The following is a 23392-nucleotide window of genomic DNA, read 5'->3' as shown; positions in this document are numbered from 1 at the left end:
TTTCATAATTTTCATATGGCAAGTGCTATGAGTGATAGGGCTTAGAGGCAAATCTACTTGGAAGGGATAATATTTCAGCAGAGAATGCAGTCTTAAGTCAAAAGCATGAAATTACGATGGCGATGTTTCAGATATTGGTCCAAAGATAACAGAGTTCATTTTTTGGGTGTGGGAATGGTGGGTGGGGTCAAGGGATGTCAGAGTAGCCTGGAGGTGAGCTCTCCCAAAACCGTGGGGATTTTCCAGGTTGGCCAGTTCTGTGTATTTTGGAATAGAGCTGCTTCAGCCTCAGTGTGTGTCTGGAACAGGATCCAGAGGACTTGATTGTCCGTTTGGCTACAGGATGGTATAGTATAAAGACAACAGACTGATGTTGGTGCCATTCAGACCTGGGTAATGAGGAGTTCAGGTGAATGAGACAGTTGGGGACAGCATCAACAATGTTCTAAGTGAGCCTGGCCACCTCTCTCCAGCTGCCAGGGCAACTCTGTCGGGGCGGGGGTTTGGGTGACCTAATTCAGGAAAGACGCCTGAACCACAGAATCAAGTTGCTCTGCCCTAGTGTGTCTTCTGGGGCTGTCGTGACAGCAACAAGAGCAAGGCAAAGTCTAGTCTGCTCGCTTTGAGAAAAGAGGCAAGTAATTAATCAACATGATGATCTGACAGCTGGGCAAGGAGGACATTCTCACTGCCTCTTTGCATCTCCTTTCCTTATCCTTGGGTAGCCTGGCATAAACCTAAGCAGGTCTTCCCCTCTCTGAATCCTCCCCGGACTGCTGCAGAGGGAGAAGTCCTTGCCTAGACTTACCTGTATGTTATCTGTGGCTCAGCCCCCACATGCCTTCTTTCTCCCCTTCCCCAAGCCCCTAAATGACCCTAGACTTCATGGATACTGGAAGGGAGTGGCTCTCCACACTGGTGGTGACAGCAGTCTGTCCCAGAGAGGGTACAATTAAGAATAAAACATCAGCCAGGCCAGGCACGGTGGCTCACACCTATAATCCCAGCACTTTGGGAGGCTGAGGCGAGTGGATCATCTGAGGTTGGGAGTTCGAGACCAGCCCGACCAATATGGAGAAACCCCGTCTCTACTAAAAGTACAAAATTAGCCAGGCATGGTGGCACATGTCTGTAATCCCAGCTACTCGGGAGGCTGAGGCAGGAGAATTGCTTGAACCTGGGAGACAGAAGCTGTAGCGAGCAAGATCGCGCCATTGCATGCCAGCCTGGGCAACAAGAGCAAAACTCCATCTCAAAAAATAAAAATAGAAATAAAAATAAAAAACATCAGCTAACAATAAGAAGTGGCAGCAGTGGGTGGGAGCTCAGACAATGTGAGCAAAGGAGAAAGGAACACTCAGCCCCTGTGCTTGTTCAGTATTGACGCCTGTGTCTCCCTTATGGCCATGCTGGAAAAGCAGCAGGAAACACAGGAAAGTGCATGCTCACACCCTCATGCTTTTGTATCTGCTGTTTCTGCAGTTGGCACTCTCTTTCTTTTGGGAAAGTATTGATTTTCCTTTAAAGCTCAGCTCAAATGTTTTCTCCAAAACTTTCCCTGATGACCAACCTTCCCCTACAAAAGCAGAACTGACATGTCTTCTTATTGCTGCTAGTATTTGTGTTTATTGAGTGCTGCTTGTATGCTGGCACTGAGTACACGGTAAATTAAATTACTGCATTTAATTTTGATGACAACCCTATGTGGTAGCTTTTATTGTTATTCGCATTTTACAGACTGGAACCTAAAGCTCAAAGCAGTTAATAAGCTGCCCAAGACCACACAGTTGTAAGTGGTAAAGACAAGATTTCAGGCTGGGCACGGTGGCTCACGCCTGTAATCCCAGCACTTTAGGAGGCCGAGGAAGGTAGATTACTTGAGGTCAGGGGTTTGAGACCAGCCTGGCCAACATGGTGAAATCGATTCTCTACTGAAAATACAAAAAATTAGCGAGGTGTGGTGGCGCTTGCCTGTAATGTCAGCTACTTGGGAGGCTGAGGCAGGAGAATCACTTGAACCTGTGAGATGGAGGTTCCAGTGTGCTGAGATCGTGCCAGTGCACCCTAGCCTGGGCAACAGAGTGAGACTCCTGTCTCAAAAAAAAAAAAAAAAAAAAAAAAGACAAGATTTCAACAAAAGTCCACCTGATTCCTTATGTAATCCTTCATCATTGTGCTGATCCCATTATAATATTGGCTTATTCTTTTACATGACTAGCCTCCCTCTAAGTGGGGAGATCTCAGAGGGCAGAGGCTGGGTCTCATTGATTTATGGATTCTCAGTGCACGACCCAACACTTGGTGCATAGTGAGTGATGGGTTGATGGATAATTACAAGTAACTGAACCTTGTCTAACTTCTCCATGGGTGGGAAATGGGAGAGAATAAGGGAAGAAATTCAATCCTGGAGAAGCTTTCAATAGTCTCATAGGAAACATCTCTAGGTCTAAAGGGGAAAACCAGTGTCTGCAATTGACTAGAATGCACTATTAGGGCAGGGACTGCCGGTGCAGGGAAACTCTGCTGGGGCAGGGGTGCTAGGAGCTATTGTTATTGATAATGATAAATGGCATTTACCAAAACAAAAACTAGTATGTTCCTGAATCTGGGCTAAGTGCCTTTATTTACATGACCTTACATAATTCCCACAAGAACTCCATGAAGTTCTTGAAGTTGATGACTAATAATGAACTATTACTGTGCCCTTTATACAGATGGGAAAATTGAGGCTAGAGGGTGAAGGAGTCATTGAGGAGCAGAAGCAGAAGCGAAAGGCTTCCAGTTCAGATCTGTCTCTCTGCAGAGCTCTCCCTTGTTCCAGCTAGTTTCCACTTTCTTGGTGTTGCTAAGACAAGCGGTTACTAAGAGGAGGCTATCCTGACTGACGGCTCATGCTGGTTTGAGAGTCCTTCTCTTATTCTGCAGGAAAAGATACAGAGACAATGGGAAACACCCCGACAGAGCTCGAGCTTGAGGATGTGAGTATCGATGAGCTTTCCTTTTCTTGGTAAGGGGTTTGGTCTTCAGCTAAATGTGTGTTTTTGCTGATTTTAGGGGGATTCTAAAGCAGCACTGGTTCATCTAGCTGGCCGTAGCCTCACCCAAGGCCACGGTGAGTTTTCTTAGTGCTAATATATTTGTAGAGGGAGAATTATGGAAACCCTGGGAGTCACCATGACTGTTGTCATCTCCTCCTAGCGTTAGGTAAAAGTTCAATCTGACCAGGGGTGGGAGCCCACCTCAACCCTCTTGAAACCGTTAAAGAAATGGCCTCAGATAGTCTGATTCCAGATACAAATAATTAATTCATTACACTTGAGATAAGTGCTCCAAAGGAAACATAAAGTTACGGGTGCATAACAGGGGAACCTACAAAGTGTGGAAATATTAGTTGAACTTTTCAGGGTTCAGTCTCCTCAGCTCCAAAATGGGTATAATATTAGTAAAAGGTCTTTATGAAAACTAAATGGCATAATACACACACAATGCGCTTAACATGGTGCACGGAAAATGAGGAAAGAGCAATACATGTTCGCTCTTTAACAGAACAGATTGGTTCCTGACCTGATGGAATTCACAGTTTAGCAATCAGCAGTTAAATACTGACTCATTATACTTCAGGAAGCAGGAGGAACAGCTGTCTAAGGAGGAAACTGAGGGGAAAGAAAAGCTATCCCACTGTCAGTGAGTGTCCTAATCCCCGGAAGGGGTGAAGACCAATTGATGAATGTGAAGAATATCATCTTCAGGCCAGGGGCGATGGCCCACGCCTATAATCCCAGCACTTTAGGAGGCTGAGATGGGTGGATCACCTGAGGTCAGGAGTTTGAGACCAGCCTGGCCAACATGGTGAAACCCCGTCTCTACTAAAAACACAAAAAATTAGCCAGGCGTGGTGGCAGGCACCTGTAATCCCAGCTACTCAGGAGGCTGAGGTAGGAGAATCACTTGAACCCGGGAGGCAGAGGTTGCAGTGAGCTGAGATTGCGCCATTGCACTCCAGCCTGGGTGACAGAGTGAGACTCCATCTAAAAAGAAAAAAACAAAAAAAAAAGAAAAGAATATCATCTTCAGTGCCTCAGAAGATAACGAGGGTCTAACACTAGCATCCTCTTCTTCACAGAATCACAAAAACTCAAAGATACAGCCTCAGTCCCACAGCGTAGCTGATGGCCTCCAGGGTCAGCACAGAGTCTAATGAACAGAATATTTCAACCACCTTGACAGTGGTCTCATGGTCATCACTGCAGGCTGGCTGCTCACACATCTCTTCTTCGACTTTGCTGCATCACTTCCATTTCATTATCAAAATAGCAAATATGTCCAAGCCATAGGTTCAGCTCCAGCCTCAGAGTGCAGAGGCCAGCACATTTAATACATATCCACTTCATCTCATTATTTGATTCTGCTAAGAAAAAAAAATAATTTGGGTGCAGCCAAAATGCACCCAAATTATTCCTTTATTACTGGGCCTCCGGTGATGGCTTTTCATCATCTCTTGCCATCTATCAAACCGAGAGAGCCATTCAGTGTGCTGCTGCAAGGAATTCCATCTCCAATATGACTGAAGATCTTAAGTCAAAATTACAGAAGGAATATTAGTGCCAGTTTTCTCCCATATGGCACCCTAACTGGAAACGAGTAGGTGACTTATTTTTTTGGTGCAGCCACAAGTCATGGGAAGGGACAGAGTTTGAAGGGTGGGCTTGGTGGTAAACAAGCCAGGGCAAATTAGCAAAAGATAAGTCATACTGAAAGGAAAAATATACATAATCAAGAATAGTAAGTTCTCCTTCTAAACCAAGTCCAACAATGTCCCTGTTTCCTGTTATATTCTAAAATAATTGGTTATTTATTCAATGCTCGGGGTTAATGGAGTGAGCTGCGTGATCTTTTCTTTGGGGACCATGTGGAGGATTGAAGAGAAGATAGTATTTCTTATGTGTAGCACTTTCAGGGTGAGATAGTGTGCCTCTGGTTATATTGCTTACCTGGGGACAGAAAAATGTAAATTCGTATATAAAAAAAAAGAAAAGGCTCATTTACGGCCTCTTCCTCAACGTGTATCTGCTGTCTTATCTGGACACCATTGGCAAAACTACTGATAAGTGGGATGAGATTTCCAGACATTTTCCATAATGAATTTGGAGCATATTGATATTTTCACAGGATACTGAGGCTCAGACACATTGAGACTGAGAACCAGGCTCCAATTCCATTTCAAGGGCATTTTGGCACTGCATTTTGTAGAATTCTTCTTTAGTTCTCCTGTCCTGCATTTATTATCGCAGTATTTGGGGGCTGGGAGTAGGGAGTGAAGATCATGAGACTGTAAAGAGGATAAACAAGCTCTGGTGATTTAAATCCGGGTTCTGCTAGTCCTAACTACCCTTCTGACCTCACAGAAAATTACTGAACCCTCTCAAACCTCATCTGCAAGGGGATAACAATCTTTGCTTTGCAGGGCTGTGGTGGAGGCTTTAAAAAGATAACTTCTCCATGGTTCTGAGTATAGTCGGTTCTCAAATGTTCATTCCTCCCTAGGGGAGCACTTAGTTATGAGTAAGAGCTCTTGTACCTGATTTGCATTGGTTTTTCTGACTCCAAACGACTGCAATTTTGTGCAATTGACTTGCGCACAGGTTCGGAGTTTTTATAGATTGGTTTCTATTTGATTTGCGTTATAATAGTAGGAAAGGTCATACATCTTTTTACAAATTAAAAAAGGAGAATTTTGAACACATACGAAAGTAGTCAGTATAATAGAATAAACCTTTTTGCCCATTTCGCTACTTCCAAAGCCATCAGTCCATGGCCAATTCCATTCTACTTATCAGGTACTTCACTCTTTAAGATCTTCTTCATCCAAAATGCTACTTTCCCAATCCCTGAAATAGTTAGGGATTTATAAATGATCACTTAAATGTACCAGTTAAGTGACTCTGAAGGAGCCAAGCTATGTAATAGAGAGTCCATTTCCTCCAAACTTCTGTGTTTTGTAGTTGCATTTTGAGCTGAAGATGATGAGAAAATGAGAGTTCTGGATATGGGAAGGGGCTACGCACACTTAGTTAATCCAACACCAAACACTTTTGTTTAATAGCTGCATGACATGACTAAAGGGGGAGACAAGATTTGTCCTGCTCACTGCACCAGAATGTTTCCGGGAGCAACCAAGATAGTCCATAAGAAAGGCATGAGACCTTAATGACTATAAACATTGTCAACAGTCCAAATAAGAAGACAATAATAATAATGCATGCCATAGGTTATTTCAAACACTTCTTTCTGCATCATCTTTTGTTGTCTCAATGGATTCGAAATGAATATTACTCTTCAAGTGAGAATCAAAACATTACCTCATATCCTTTCACGCTGTCCCCCAGAGCTTCAACAATCCCAGAACACTCAAATCCTGGCACCAGGGGAGTCTTGGGAGGGTTGTCAATATTCCCTTGTCGCACCATCAAGTCAATGAAGTTTAATCCACTGTGAAAAGCAAACGTGAAAGGAGAGAAATTCAACATGAGATCCAAAAGAAAGCACCGACCTGGTTTTCTTTTCTTCCTTTTCTCCTCCTCCTTTCCTCCCTCCCTTCTTCACTCCTTCGTCTCTCTTTTTTTTTTTTTCTTTTTGGCAAAGTATCACTAAGAGTAATGCCACTTAGCTAGATGTCACCAATAAAGCAAAATTCAATTACCTCTATGCAGACAAGTAATACATTTGTGGCAGTGAAAGCAGTAGCTGCAGAGTTTACACTGATTCAAGAGATGGCCCCTTTGTCTTCTCTCAGAACCTGTTTATGCTTACTCTAAAAACATATTGACTAGCCTGGCTATTAGAATTCCTAGTACTTAATCAAAGGTAAAAAATTTACCAGGAAGAGGTTATAAACAGACACATGGAAAGCAGCCAGACCCAATGGCAACCAGCCAGTGCCTGAGAAAAAGAAAGAAGACCTAACTAAAAAGGTCTCAAAACAACCAACCATCTCTCCTCAATCATCACGCACACTTACACCAGCACTATGCATAAACAGCTCCCATAATAAAGAATATGAGCCATCAGGAGATAACATTATGTTCCGCTGGAGGAGACGGGACTCAAAGAGAGATCAAAGGAATGCCCCAATAGATATGGAAATACTGGAGTGTTTCAAAAATCTAAGTTATTTCCAGATGAGAGATATTACTGGAAATTTCTGATTAACACATTACTTTTGGAATAAGAAAGTTATTAAAATATATCAAAGTCATCATAATGGAAAACCATACACTTGATTCCAATGATGCTATTAGCAATGCTCCTGGACTCTTTTTATTTTATCAGAACTACTCTTGGGAATTTCATTTAACACCCATTTGCTAATCACATGGGAAAACACATCTCATTAAACATGGATTTTTTCCCAACAGATGTGGTTGTAATGTACTTTTTTTTTTTTTTTTTTTTGAGACAGAGTGTTGCTCTTGTTGCCCAGGCTGGAGTGCAATGGCTCAATCTCGGCCCACTGCAACCTCCACCTCCCAGGTTCAAGCAATTCTCCTGCCTCAGCCTCCTGAGTAGCTGGGATTACAGGTGCCTGCCACCATGACCGGCTATTACAGACGGGGTTTCACCATATTGGCCAGGCTGGTCTTGAACTCCTGACCTCAGGTGATCCACCTGCCTCGGCCTCCCAAAGGGCTGGGATTATAGGCGTGAGCTACTTTGCCCAGCCTGTACTTTCTGTTTTTAGAAGCCACCATCTCAGAAAGACTCGTACTATAGAAAGTACACTCTTCAGTGTGACCCAACATCCATTAGCATCCAACCACAGCTTCTTTTCCAAGCTAGATGACTTGAACTAGTTCTTTTTTTTTTTCTTTTTGAGATGGAGTTTCGCTTCGCTCTTGTTGCCCAGGCTGCAGTGCAATGGTGCGATTTTGACTCACTGCAACCTCCGCCTCCCGGGTTCAAGCGATTCTCCTGCCTCAGCCTCCCAAGTAGCTGGGATTACAGGTGCACATCAACATGCCTGGCTAATTTTTGTATTTTTAGTAGAGATGAGGTTTCGCCAAGTTGGCCAGGCTAGTCTTGAACTCCTGACCTCAGGTGATCCGCCCACCTCGGCTTCCCAAAGTGCTGGGATTACAGGCATGATCCACTGTGCCTGGCCGACTTGAACTAGTTCTTAAGCACGTCTTTCCTATTTCTTCCCTGATCTCTTTGGACCCAAGGAAGCATCTAACTCCACGTGTGTCCACTGGTCTCACTTATGAGTTTCATACAAAGGGATTGAATAAAGATGAGTAAAATGATTTCCTTGAAGTGTGGGCTCAAAACTCACCACCTTCTCAAAGTTTTCCCAACCACAAATTAGAGAAGTTTCACATACTGTCCCAGCCGGTGCTTCTCTAAAGTGCGCCCTCCTTGAAGGCAGCCATATGCCTCATATTTCTCTGCTTCCAGTGTGCCTGGCATGCATCGGACCCAAAGAAATATAGTAGGGGTTCAAGTAGTATCTGCTGAATGAAGAAAGAGTCATGGATATTCAAAAATATGTGCTGCCAGTTTGAGTACTAATTCCTTTTAAAAAGCAGTCAAAGAATGTTTGGAGTAATGGATACGTTTCTGAATGATATGTGTAGACTCCCAAAGGTCCTACTTTAACGGTTAGCAGTTATCCAGGTCAGTTATTAACTGAAATGTTACCCAATAACATGGCCAATTCCTTAAGAGCTTGGGGAGCGTGGGGTACAAATCCCAGTTCTACCACTTCTACCTCTATAACCTGGGAAAAGTTACTGAACTTCTCTATGCCTCAGTTTCCACATCTGTAAAGTGGGAGTTAGGATAGTACCTACTTCACGGGGCTGTCATTGAAAATTAATGCACATAAAGCACTGACATGTGGTGCCAGGTACGTAGTCAGTATTCAATACATGTTAGCCTTGAAATTTGCATCTTCAGTTAAGAAGGCAGAAGTATGTGATATATTTTAGGAAGACACTCATAAAAAAGGTTAAAAACACTTTCAGAACTGACATGGAAAAACTTCAGCTATCTCTGAACTTCACTTGTATAAAACGGCTGATTTTCTGACACAACCAAATAAATAAAGCATCACTGTATAACAGTAAAGGAAATTTCTACATCCTGAAACAAGCACTCCATCTCATTTAATGTATATTTTAGCTCACTGTGTTTTTCTTTGCGTGAAAACCAATGATTTCCCAAGACCCTGTTGGAAAAATGCTGGAAGAAATTAGTTGCCATTTCTGCAAACATGGCAGCCCCCTGGAGAAGGCCTCATCTTTGACACTTAGTACGCTGCTCAACTGGGCTGCCTGCATTCGCCATCCAGCATGAACTGGGCCCAGTGATGGTAAACTGAGAGTCAGCTACTTAAATTCCAGTGAGAAGAGCCTAACGCTGACTTTTCAAAAGCCTGTAGCACCCTGTTTCCTCAGTGAGGCATTAGGTGATTCTGTCAGGTCATGGAGAATGCCCCCTATTTTTAGGATGTGGGTGTATTTTGGAGACAGAGACCAGGACAGGTCAGTATTGTTTATCTCCACACAAAGGGGATGTAAATAATTGTTAATAGAGTACCCCCAAGTGTTGGATCAAACCTGTTTCTCCTGATATGGATATAGCTAGCTTTTGCTGAGGGTTTAGTTTGTGTCAAGAACTGTGCTAAGTGCTTGACTTTTGTTATTTAAGACTCATCAATACTCCTCCTATGAGGTATGAACTATCACACTAATTTTTCAGATCAGAAAACTGAGACCCAGAGAGCCTAAGTCACTTGCTTGCCATGACATCTTTTCAAAGTGTCAAAGTCGGGATTTGAATTCATGCAAAGTCTAGAACCTGACCCCTTAGGCAACACGCTCTACCTCTTTATGGGAAACTTCTCTATGCCCCACCCTTGCACATACAAGAGCCATGTTTACAGCTCTTTATATCTTCCCCTTTGCAGAGAGTTGATTGCACCAATGTGGGCCCACTATTGGAGGAGTGGCCATTCATAATCTAGACAGGAACCTATTCCTTAAACTGAATAAATGAGCCGGTCCAAGAACTGGCTGTTCTCTGTAAAACTATGAATTGGGAAACACACATCAAGAGAACGACTTAGCAACAGAAAGGATGTCAAAAGACAGAAGTGAGTGAGAGAGACCTAGTTGACCCGAGCTTTGGTGAAGCATACGTGGAAAAGCCAATAGATGGAAGAATTAAAAGAAAAAACATGAAGAGCAACAGAGTCAACCCAACTCCCTGCACCGGGATGAGGCTTTGTAGACTTCCATTGCCGAGTTCCCTATAATGAGCAGAGGTCCAGTCTCTGGGCTTGGGGAGGTCCAGCTCCATCACACCTCCTGCTCTCTGATTTCCATGAGTTCCTTCATTACTTCACACATGTGGTTATAGCAGAAGCTCTTTGTTTGGATTACCTGTGTGGTCCCTGTCACATGAAACCAAAAGATACAAACTCAAACGAATACCGTTATCAATCACTCCCAATCACGCATTGGGACAGACATTGTTGATTCTATTTATTTTTCCTCAGACAAAACAAATAACTTTGTTTGTTTAGAGATAATAAGTTATTTGCCCAAGGCCACACAGATAGTAAATAGTGAAATCTATGAACTTAAAAACTTGAGTCTAATCCTTTTCTTTTTCCACCAGAACAGAAAAAAAAATAAAAACAAAACAAAACAAAAAAACAGGGGCATTGACATGCCCCTGTTTTGCACAATTACAGTTTCCAGTATTCTCTAAGGTAATATGATTCTTAGTTAGAATGTTTTTGGGGGTGGCAATGACTACACCTGATTACTCAGGCCCACAAAGGGAGTAAAATTTTTATACAGCTCTTAAACATTTGAGATCGTTGCAAAAAAAAAGACATAGTGTTGGAAAGTGCCTGACATAAAGTTCTGCCAGGTAATCCTATTTTTCTCAAAGATTGGTACAATTTTAATAAATAATATAAGACTGTCTCAGTTTTCTTCTCATACTAAATTATTAGTCAGAGGCTAAGTTTAAAGAGTTATTATTGAGACATAGCATCTTGAAGGAATGAAGACAGAGGTTTGAAAAAGAGACCCTGAAAAGCTCAAAACATAGAATGAGGGATCTGAAGACATGTGAGGGAAGATACAGGAAAACTGGGGGACAGTTCCTTAAAATAATAACACTTTCTTCTGTTTGTATAGTACAGCACAGTTTGTCATGTGCTTTCATACACATCTCATTAAACTTTGTAACAAGCTGAGAAAAGCAAGAAGTGCAGATACCATTAATCCCATTAAATAGATGTGAACATTGAGCCTCAGATAAGAAAACCGACTTGTTAGAGGCAGCACAACAACACTGACAGCACATGACAGAGGCAGAGTTGAGACCTGAGTAACGGTCTTCCAACTCCTTGTTTTTTGTGTATCCCATAACACCATGAAATCTCAAGTAAATCAAATGTTACTAAAATAAAGAATTTTAAGATTGAGGAAAGCCGGGGCATGGTGGCTCACGTCTGTAATCCCAGCACTTTGGGAGGCTGAGACAGGTGCATTACCTGAGGTAAGGGGTTCGAGATCAGCCTGGCCAACACGGTGAAACCCCATCTCTACTAAAAATACAAAAATTAGCCAGGTGTGGTGGCGCACGCCTATAGTCCCAGCTACTTAGGAGGCTGAGGCAGGAGAATCGCTTGAACTTGGAAGACAGTGAGCGGAGATCACTCCACTGCACTCCAGTCTGGGCAGCAGAGCGAGACTCCGTAAAAAAAAAAAAAAAAAATCAGGGACAAGAAGACTGAAGGGAAGCAGTGAAAGGAAACAGATGCAGTTGCTTCGGTTTTAGTCTCTGTACTGCCATCAATTAGCGGTGGAGTTTGGCTAAGTCTCTGAAACTTTCCCCAGCTCTCATACTCTGTTTGTTTGATGGTCCTTTATCCTGTGGGCTCTGTTTCAAACATTATCAAAATCAAAGCTTAGGTAGAGAGGGAGAGACACTTGGTGGTCTTGAGAAAAAAGACATTGACTTGTATGCTTAGACTCAGAGCTAAAAGCTAGTCTTGGCCTCTACACTTTCTTTTCTGTTATCTAGTAAGTGAGGAATATCACCCTGTCAAGTCTCCTGAGAGACATTTAGCTGCCTTTATTTTTGTCCTACCAAAGTCAACAAACATTGCTCCCGTGATGATACTGCTACGTGTTAGGTATTAAGGGATGGAGTGTTTTAATCTCCATTTGGTGCAAAAGGGAGGTGAGGCCAAGAGAGAATAAAGTAACTTGTCCAAGGTTATATAATTGGTACCAGAACTGGGAATATGAGCCCTTTTTATATGACTGCCAAGCTTGAGTTCTGACCGCCAGGCTGTCATTGTGTGATCTATAAACCATGGTAGGTTTCTGTGACTTCTTGTCCCCAAAGTTTATCGTTTGGAATATTTTTTGGGATATGCTAACAATATCAAATGAAGACACATTTGATTTCTTAAAAGACATCACTAAGTGGATGACAAAAGAATCAGCCCAGCTATAGTTTATTAATTTTCCAATTTGAGGTGAAAAGTGACTCAAAAGAAGGAGTTTAGCAAAGAAGATACAGGTAGCATGGAGATGCTCCCTTGTCTTCTACTCTCCTGGTGAAAGGAAGGCAGGGGTTGCTCATGTGAAAAGATCTTAGGCCTCTTGCTATCCCGTTCCTTCCTCAGGTTGTTGGTATCCTCAGCACCAATCATGAAAATCCAAATAGCGTCAGATCAGTAAACAAATCTCCCTCTTCCGAAACCTACTTCTCTATTGATGCAGATTATAGAGCCCCATCCTACATTTTCATATTACACTCAATAGAAATCCCAAGTCTTGCTCTGTCATTAGCTCAATTAAGAGATAGAGTGCCAAAGAATCTTTAGAAACCCACTGTTTTATTAGGTTGGTGCAAAAGTAATTGTGATTTGTGCCATTACTTTTAATACTTACTGTAGGGATTTTGTTAAGTATATAATTTGCTACAATATATATTCACGACTTTATGAAGACAGTATTTTTTCCTCAAATCTCAGCACAAGGATTGGCTTTATGGATCTTATAGGCTCAGTACAGTATATACATTGGTTATCTTTATTTCTTTGCATTGGCTGCTAGGAAGCTCTGAGCCAAATTGATCACATTCATTCTCTATATCATTTTTGTTGTTGTTGTTTTTGAGACAGAGTCTAGCTCTGTCACCCAGGCTGGAGTGCAGTGGTGCGAACATGGCTCACTGCAGTCTTGACCTCCTGGGCTCAGGTCATCCTCCCATTTTGGCTTCCCAAAGTACTGGGAAGTGTGGGAAGTGCTGGGCCACCATGCCTGGCCTCTATATCATCTTAATACTCAACTTCATCTTAATCTCTGAATACTTTGGAGTTTCTACTTTTTAAATCCTTACACTCCATTACCAGTATTACTAGTATTGTGAATGGTTCTCAAACTTTATTGTTCATCAGAATTTCCAGGAGGGCTGGTTAAAACACAGATTGTTGGACCCCACCTCTGAGTTCTGGACTCAGGTAGGTCTGGGGTGAGGTCTTAAGTTTTTCATTTCTAAGTTTCTAAGTAATGCTGATGCTGCTGATCTGGGAACCACCCTTAGAGAATCACTGGTTTTTTTTTTTTTTTTTTAAAAGCTAATTCAAGGCTTTTTCTAAGTGAGACAGAGTAAAAATTAAATGGTTAAATAGAAAGTAAATGACAGTTCTCATTGTCCTCCAGGGCAGTTGAATTTTTGATCTTAGTCCAGAGGATTATAGTTATCCTTGCTAGATTTGGTGTTATTAGATTAAGTTCATCATTCTCACTTGTCTGTCTCTTTCTTGAATCTTAATTCTTTCATCAAAAAAAAAAATTAATTCTTCCTCCTGGATGTGTATCCTGTGAAAATGTGGTTATCATGACACAAACTTCTACATCTAAGTTGCTGATAAAAATATCAGACAGGCATTCCCGTTCCTGGTTACTAAGGATGTTTGTGAAGACCATGAAGGATGTCATGGAGGAAATTTAAGACACAAGACTAGCTGACACCCTTTCTTCAAATCTGGAGCTCTCATGATTCTATGAAATAGCTCCAAGACACCTTGAAGTCATGTGTGGTAAACTCGATAAAGACTATGAACCCTCTCTCTTTGTGAGTAATGGCAGTAGATCCCTTCCCTCCACCCATAGCTGCAATTGCTGAGAAGAGGGGGTGAGCCTTGAATACAACCACTTTTTTAAATGCAAGTCAGGATCATTTTTATTTTTGACATTTATTATTTTCTGAATGTGCACATCCTGGCCCCAGCTCTGAGAGTCTCTTTAGTGAAAGCACATACTCTCATGTATTGTTAGGGTTGCAAAGGAACACTTGAGTAGCCCAATGTCTGTTGTTCCCATGGAAAAAAAATGATCCAAAAAGGATGGACTCTTTCTGAGAGGACTCTCCTATAGGGCTTTGTGACTGTTGGAGGCATCCCCAAGAAGCTAACAGAAATCTGACCATTCTAATTTCTCTGACTGTGGAGGATGGGAAGGAAAAGAATTGTTTTTTTCTTTTGTGGCTAGTAATTGTAATAGGAGACTTTCATGGGGTGCTTGCTATGTGTCAGGCATGGTGTTGAGTGTCATTTCATTTTTTACTACAATGATAAACAATGCTAAGAGATCAACAATATTACCCCCATTTTACAGAGAACAAAACCAAGGCCCATTGAGGTTTACAAAATGTTGGTTTTACCTGGTTTACATTGCTTGCGAAAGCAAGCGATGTGTAAATCCAGGGCCTGTGCTCTTGACTAACGTACTTGGCTCTCCTAGAGAAAGATCATTGCTCAGTTTTCCCAGTTACAAAGACAAGACCTCGCCACTCAACTAGCATATTGAGCACTCACTGTATACTATGCCGTATACTAGGTAGTGGATGCCCAAAGTTAACAAGGGGTTCCAAATTCTCATGGGGAAACAGAATCATAAAAACTGATCATGGCCAGGTGTGGTGGCTCACACCTGTAAGCTCAGCACTTTGGGAGGCTGAGGCGGGTGGATCACCTGAGGTTGGGAGTTCAAGACCAGCCTGACCAACATGGGAAAACACCATCTCTACTGAAAATACAAAATATTAGCCAGGTGTGATGGCACATGCCTGTAATCCCAGCTACGCGAGGAGGCTGAGGCAGGAGAATTGCTTGAACCCGGTGGGTAGAGGTTGCAGTGAGCCAAGATCACACCATTGCACTCCAGCATGGGCAACAGGAGTGAAACTCTGTCAAAACAAAAACAAAAACAAAAACAAAAACAAAAACAAAAAAAAACACCTGATCACAATGCAATGAGTGGTCTTCTAGAGCAATGGACCTTTTTGGCACCAGGGACCAGTTTAATGAAGACATTTTTTTCCATGGAACAGGGGTGGAGGGATGGTTTCCGGATGATTCAAGCACGTGACATTTACTGTGCATTGTATTTCTATTATTATTACACTGTAATATATAATGAAATAATTATACAACTCAGCATAATGTAGAATCAAGTGGGAGCCCTGAGGTTGTTTTCCTGCAACTTGATGGTCACATCTTGGGGTGACAGGAGATAGTGACAGATCATTGGGCATTAGATTCTCATAAGAAGTGCACAACCAGCTGGGCGCAGTGGCTCATGCCTGTAATCCCAGCACTTTGGGAGGCCGAGGCGGGCGGATCACGAGGTCAGGAGATTGAGACCATCCTGGCTAACATGGTGAAACCCTGTCTCTACTAAAAATACAAAAAACTAGCTGGGTGTGGTTGTGGGCACCTGTAGTCCCAGCTACTTGGGAGACTAAGGCAGAAGGATGTGTGAACCTGGGAGGCAGAGCTTGCAGTGAGCCGAGATTGCACCACTGCACTCCAGCCTAGGTGACAGCGAGACTCCATCTCAAAAAAAAAAAAAAAAAAAAGCACACAACCTAGATCCCTCACATGCACAGCTCACAATAGGGTTCATGCTCCAATGAGACCAGTACCAGTCTGTGGCCCGGGGACCCCTGTTCTAGAGTGTAGGCAAAGTGCTCATATAGCCCCCAGGGCACATGCTAATATACAATATAACCATGAAGTCAAAACATCAACCTCCAGAAAGTTCTCCCCAAAGAATTATTCCAAGTAGTCCTCTGCAATCACCAAAGCTAAGTTTAGATCTTTAGCGTTAGCTTTCTGGCTCCTCCTCAAGTGGGTTGCTTGACTTTGGGCCTTAGTTTTTCCATCTCAACAATGGGATAGTAACATACCCACCTTATGGGCTGTTGTGTGGATTGCATGTGACAGTATATGTAAAACAGAGTACCTCATACACAGTAAATGCTCAATAAACATGAGCTGCTTTCCACATCACTGTCATCACTATGACACAAAGAAAATGCCATAGGTCAGGTTCCCTGGGAAACAGACTCTGAGACTGAGATTTGCAGCAAGAGGTCTGATAGGGAGTGTTCTAGAAGAGAACTCCTGGATGGGCAGGAGGGAAGCTGGACTGGGGACGGGGAGAAGTTGAATTCTGATATATCAGTAAAGTGGTCTCAGTTCATCCTTGCAACGTTCCAGACATAGCATGGTTCTTTGGGTAACACTGAATCAAGGCAAGGGAACTGAGCCTTTGCACCCCTGAATCAACCAGTCAGGAATGAGGGCTGCCCCCAGGGAGGGGGTGCAGCCTTGGGGAAAGAGACTTCCTTTGGCTGAGAACAATTCCTCAGGAGAAACCAGCTGTGAGCTGTCGGCTGCCATCACTCCTGGTAGCTGGGGCAGTGAGCACTGAGATTCTGAAAGGATGCTTTGGGGTGGTGCACACCAGCACCCACTACGAGGAGAGTGATGTGATCTCCCCTTTCAGGGTTTATTCCCTTGTGATCACAGAGCAGCTGTCACTGATGGTGAATTTTTATGAGGCTTCTTTGCACAGCGGTCCCTGAGGAGGAAAGATCTAGTGGTTTCTATAACAAATGGTGCAAAGGCAGGAAAGAGAAAGATCTTTAAATAAAAACCTGAAAGAATGAGAGGAGGGGGAAAGAACCTGCTGGGATCAGGTGCTTCTCACAGAAAGCATCCCTTAGGAGTGGGCATGCCCCTTGCTCCCATTCTCTCAGCCCCTCTCTGGTCCCACCCCGCCTTCCTATGGAAGGGAGAAGACAGCACAGAGTGGCCACGGCTTGATTTCTCCCTGGAGCCACCAAGGACTAGCGTCCCTATGGAGAAACAGTCCATTTTTTGCTATGATGTGACAGCTGTTTCCTAAGGTATGGCTGCTGATAAAAGTAATGTTTAATAAAAACAGTGGTTTCCATAGAAAAAAAGGAAGTGAAGATTAGAAAAATAAAGAGATCAGGCCGGGCACGGTGGCTCACGCCTGTAATCCCAGCACTTTGGGAGGCTGAGGCGGGCAGATCATGAGGTCAGGAAATCGAGACCACCCTGGCTAACACGGTGAAACCCCATCTCTACTGAAAATACAAAAAATTAGCCAGGCGTGGTGGTGGGCGCCTGTAGTTCCAGCTACTCGGGAGGCTGAGGCAGGAGAATGGCATGAACCCGGGAGGCGGAGCTTGCAGTGAGCCGAGATCGTGCCACCGCACTCCAGCCTGGGTGACAGAGCAAGACTCCGCCTCAAAAAAAAAAAAAAAAAAAAAGTAAAAGATAAAGAAAGAGATCAAGGAATTTAAAAAGGGGGCAGAGGCTGGGCACGGTGACTCACACCTGTAATCCCAGCACTTTGGGAGGCCGAGGCGGCCAAATCACCTGAGGTCAGGAGTTCAAGACCAGCCTGACCAACATGGTGAAATTTCGACTCTACTGAAAATACAAAAATTAGCTAGGTGTGGTGGCTCACGCTTGTAATCCCAGCGACTCAGGAGGCTGAGGCAGGAGAATTGCTTGAACCCGGGAGGCAGAGGATGCAGTGAGCCAAGATCTCTCCATTGCACTCCAGGGCAAGACTCTGTCAAAAAAAAAAAAAAAAAAAAAGGCAGAGACTAAGGAAACGATAACAGAAAAAGGAACAAGCAGATAAATACACGCAGGATTGGTAAACTGCTTGGGGAAAATATATGAAAAAATCACACTTCAGGGCTTTCTATGTGTCTGTGGGAAGTCAGAAATAACAACACTGGCAGAGAGGCAGGCATCAGATAAAACACCATCAAATTCTCAACAGGAAGCTTTTACCAGCCCTCTGCCTGGGAACCTTAACCAGCGCTGCATTTGTGGCAGCCTTTGCCAGCTCTGGGCAGAGCCAAGCGGACCTCAAGCGAGGCTTTGTGCCAAGCAGACGCAGCAAGGGAAGGTGCGCTCTTTGCTTATTCTGCTCTCGTCTTGCTGATAATATGTTCATCAAAGCACTTAACTCCCAATCTATGCAGGGTCAAAGAAGCAGATGTTTGATTCATTTTCTCATTGCCCCAGAACTGAAGCTTTTGTTTTTGTTTCTTAATCTCAATTGAAAACTTGAAAATGCCTAGGAAAATAGGCATTGATCTCAGAAGATCTTGGGCATAAATCTTCTTTTTTCTTTTTTGATTTGCTCAAGCGCCGGTTTTGTTATCTCAAGACTGTGAGAACAGACTGACACAAATTTGCTGGGGAAGAAAAAGCTCACAGTGACCAAAGCAAGGACACTGTTTATGCACATCTCAGGTGGCAGCTGTAATTTGAGAATAGCCAGAATTGTCTCGGAGAGGTCTTAGGATTCACCTGAAGAATCCACCTGTGTTCAATCAGAGGCTGGAAAGGGTACGTTGGGATGCTCAGACTCCCCTCCCACACTGCTGGCCCGTGGCTCTTGACACCAGTCCTCTTGGTGACCAGTTCCACATAACCCTGTCCACCCTCTCTAACCACTATTTTAAGATAAACAAGCCACTGCAGCCATGGGAGACATACAGAGTTTTCTGACCCATCTGATTTTATTCATAATCTACCACTTTACACTAGTAGTGCTGTCATTGCCCCACTAAGATCCCTTTCTCCATAACATATGCTGGGAGAAAAAAGTTCTCTTTGCACTGGGACTTGCTAAATTTGTACACCGCTGCTGGAGCTGAAGACCACCACCTTTTCCATCCTCAAGAAGGAAGCTCATTGTAGCAGGAGCACAAGATGCTAACCCATGAGGAGAGAGAGGATAAAAGATGGAAGGGAAACGAGAGGGGAAAGCCCAGAATCCCAGGGACAAACTCAACACGATGGCCAGCATGACTGAAATAAGGACAGACAGGAGGGAGGAGGTGACTTGGCAGTGATGATGAGGGTAATATAGGTTGGGGATACAGTTGTACGACTTCTTTATTTCTACCGTGTCTGAGAAAAGAAATACATTCAGATCATATGTCCAAATTAGTATTCAAAACACACCTCAGTAGTATTTCCAACGTAGAACAAAACGGCCAAGGAGACACATTGAGAATCTAAATGTCTAGAGCCAGTTTTCAGCAGAAACAGAAAAGCCGGGTCCAGAAGTGTCCAAAACAAGCACTCCTGGATGCTGAGACTAACTCTTTTGACTTTGAGACCTGGAGTTATTTACTCTCAGCACCTCCTCAGCACACAGCAGGAGGTATTTATTGCTAAGGTCCCTGTAAAGGTTAACATCTTTATGCTCCACATTTGATGTTGACCAAGGCATTGACTTCAAACTTCACTGCCAAGCAGTGACTGGTTGCATAGAACATTTAATGTCCTTCAATTTAAATTCAACAGACCCCTCTGTGTTTTGGGGCTTGGCTAGGCACTAATGTCACAACAGTGACAATGACATCTCTGCTTTCCAGGACTCAGAGATCAACAAAGGAATGACTATACAGCATGACAGTTCCATAAGAGGAGGCTGTATGAGAGTCACAGCTAGTGCAGAGAGGGTAGTTCTTAAATCACGTGACTGGGATCAGGTTCTTCTCAAAGAAAGTATCACTAAATGAGTGTGCCCCTTGCTCCTGTTCTCTCAGCCTCTCCAGCCCCATCTCACCTCTCCATGGAGGGGAGAAGATAGAGTGGTGATGGCTTGATTTCTCCTCGGAGCCAAAGATGGACAGGGTCCCCATGGAGAAATGGTCCATTTTCGCTACAACATGACAGCTATTTCCTAAGACATTGCTGCTGATAAAAAGAATGTCTAGCCGGGCGCGGTGGCTCATGCCTGTAATCCCAGCACTTTGGGAGGCCGAAGCCGGCAGATCATGAGGTCAGGAGATTGAGCCCATCCTGGCTAACATGGTGAAACCCTGTCTCTACTAAAAATACAAAAATTTAGCCGGGCGTGCGGGCGGGCGCCTGTAGTCCCAGCTACTTGGGAAGCTGAGGCAGGAGAATGGCGTGAACCCAGGAAGCAGAGCTAACAGTGAGCCCAGATCACGCCACTGCACTCCAGCCTGGGCAACACAGCGAGACTCCGTCTCAAAAAAAAAAATGTCTAGTAAAATGGTTGTTTCAATAGGAACAAAAAGGAGATGAAGACTTGAACAGACACGTCCAAGAGAACGCTCTGGAATGATGGAAATGTTCTGTGTCTGCGGCTCTCCAATATGGTTGCCACTTGGCCACGTGGTATTGAACACTTGAAATGTAACTAGTGTGACTAAGGAACTGAACTTTTGGTTAAGTAATATTTAAGTCTAATGGATCCTAAGGAGGAGACAGGAGCACCATCTCTACCCTATTATCTTCCCTGTAGACTTTGAGCAACTTTAGGGCACAGGGCTTGTCTTAAAATCCACCTTTCAATGTTCAGTGCTTAGCACAGGGCACATTAAAGGCTGGCAAACAATAATTTCTCCACTGAAGGTGTAAGTAGGAAAATACCTAGGAATGATTTGAGAGCCCTCTTCTTTCTTTTTGCAAAAGAAATAATCTCTTAGCCGTGCTTGGCTGGCGGCCCTGCTGCGTCCACTGCTGTGATGGTGAGAAGGAAACTGAGAAGATCAAAGACTTGCTTGATTGATGCGCTTCAAAAAAAAAGCAAGGATTTACTCCTGGAAGATTAAAGACTAGATATGAAAGGTGAATAAAGATTGCCAAGAAATAGCAAGAGCAAGGTTTCAAAATCTGGAAGAGTTTGAAGACAGCAGAGAAGAGTTTGGAGGGAGCAGCGGCACTTGTGGGATGTACACAGGAAAAGAAAATGTTTGAGAAGTCTTGTCCGTGCCGTGAATGGATGCAACTTTAGTGTGTGTGTGTGTGTGTGTGTTTGAGGTGGGGTCTCACTCTGTTGCCCAGACTGGAGTGCAGTGGCACGATCTTGGCTCACTTCAACCTTTGCCTCCTGGGTTCAAACAATTCCCTGCCTCAGCATCCCGAATAGCTGGGACTATAGGCGCCTGCCACCATGCCCGGCTAATTTTTGTATTTTTAGTAGAGACGGAATCTTACCATCTTGGCTAGGCTGGTCTTGAACTCCTGACCTCATGCTCCACCCTCAGCCTCTGAAAGTGCTGGGATTACAGGCATGCGCCACCGTGCCGGGGCAACTTTAGTGTTTTCTAAGGGACTCAAGACTTTGACAGTGCTTTTCAATTATTTTGGAAGCTAGGTCTCCATTCAAGAGCAAACAGGCCCAGCTATCTTAAGGACACAAATGGAAAAAAGATGACCAGGAAAGAAGCCTGCTAAAAATGCAAAAGGAAGATGTGGAGTCTCCCACATGTGCTGCTGGCTAAGGACAGAGATGCTGAGGCTCAAAGCGGTGGGAGGGTGAAAATTGCCTTTGCCATTCATTTCCTATGTAGTAGTAGTCCCGGAGCGGGGTCAGACAGAGAAGGCCTTCAAATCTGAAAGGACTGTTTCAGGAAGGTGGGCGCATCGATGGCTGCATCATGCATCCTCGATTCTGGCTACATACAAAACGTTGAGTCAGAGTTTATTACGAGGTCCCCAATCTGAACAATTTTAGTGAGTTTAACTGAGCGGATAAAGGAAAACCAATTAGAAAATCATTCAGACCAATCACAGGTATGATAGGTTTAATAGCTCCCCATTAGCTGATTGAAGTAGGTGTGGCACAGATAAATGAAAAACATTTCTTTCCGATCCTAGATGAGGGATGCTATTTTTTTTTTTAATGAAAGTGTGTACTTTGATGGACAGTCCACTCAGAGATACAAGTGTGCCTGTGTTGGGAGGAGGGGCAGGAGTACAGACAGTGCAGTTTGAAAGTCTCATCAGGGCTCCCTTGAATCATACCGCTCAGACTATCTGGGCCAGTGGGGCTGCCCCACAATGTGTTCATTTGCATGAAGAGCAGCTATGTCTTCTGGGAACACTAACAAACCTCATCCTAAGGGAAAAGTGAGTTGGAGAATACAGGTCTGGATGAAGCAGGCAGAAAACAAATCATGAAAAGCTGAATGTTTAATGTTGTCGTTCTACGTCATTTAAGGTGTTTTTCAGCTCCAGGAGTTCTTGCCTGGAACAGAGCAGTGAAAGGTAGTGATAAGGAGCGCGAGAGGTGTGGGAGCTGGAGAAAGACAAATGCTGGTTTGAAAGCAATGTTTCTGTGGTTTGTGTGATGATTGGTGAATTCATTCACTTCCTTGATCTTGGTTCTTCATGGGTAAGATACTTGGTATCACAGACATCACCATAAAACACGGCATAGAGCGGGCAGATCACCTGAGGTCAGGAGTTCAAGACCAGCCTGGACAACATGGCAAACCCCATCTCTATTAAAAATACAAAAATTAGCCAGGTGTGGTGGCACATGCCTGTAATTCCAGCTACTCAGTAAAGGCTATTATGGGGCCAGGGGCAGTGGTTCACACCTGTAATCCCAGCAATTTGGGGAGTCAAGGCGGGCAGATCACCTGAGGTCAGGAGTTCGAGACCAGCCTGGACAACATGGTGAAACCCCTTCTCTACTAAAAATACAAAAATTAGCCAAGTGTGGTGGCACATGCCTGTAATCCCAGCTACTCGGGAGGCTTGAGGCAGGAGAATTGTTTGAACCCGGGAGGCAGAGGTTGCAGTGAACTGAGATTGGGCCACTGTGCTCTAGCCTGGGCAACAGAGTGAGACTCTGTCAAAAAAAAAAAAAAAAAAAAAAAGCTATTATGATAATAGTGAAATATAATTAATGTATCTTTCCTATTAACTCCAAACAGTGGGAGCATTAAATATACAAGGTAGCATGTGCTGCTTTGTAACCTGCATTGGGGGGAAAATGTGCCACAGCCCAAGCAGGGAGCCTGACTTTCTATCTGGAACAGGGAGAAAATGGGGACATATTCTGGGTAGCTTTGGTGTATGGCAGTGGGAAAAGAACAAGACCATAGGAAAGGTTCAGGATCATTTGGGGAACCAGGAGAACTGTGTTTCTGAGTACCTACGCAATACCTCTTAGGCAACCCTTGAAACTCTCTG

At 43.6% G+C, this 23392-nt stretch overlaps 1 protein-coding gene across 2 annotated transcripts in view; it reads right to left on the bottom strand.

Annotated features, from left to right (window-relative positions):
- Positions 1-23392, bottom strand: part of VAT1L (vesicle amine transport 1 like) — a 187127-nt gene that overhangs the window by 151690 nt on the left and 12045 nt on the right. Inside the window, exons 1-2 of one of the 2 annotated variants that reach the window (XM_074026752.1) lie at positions 6701-6813; positions 6360-6489 (exon numbers count right to left, since the gene is read on the bottom strand). In XM_074026752.1, coding sequence (XP_073882853.1) covers positions 6360-6467 — 108 coding nt within the window. In that variant the 5' untranslated portion in view covers positions 6468-6489; positions 6701-6813. Of the gene's footprint in view, positions 1-6359; positions 6490-6700; positions 6814-23392 lie in introns of those variants that run through there. The other variant, XM_005592608.4, reaches the window with a different exon arrangement.

Source organism: Macaca fascicularis, chromosome 20 (assembly GCF_037993035.2).
Source record: "Macaca fascicularis isolate 582-1 chromosome 20, T2T-MFA8v1.1".
Taxonomy (NCBI): Eukaryota; Metazoa; Chordata; class Mammalia; order Primates; family Cercopithecidae; genus Macaca; species Macaca fascicularis.
The sequence above is the reverse complement of the archived record's forward strand: the minus strand, read 5'-3'. Positions and strand labels throughout refer to the sequence as shown.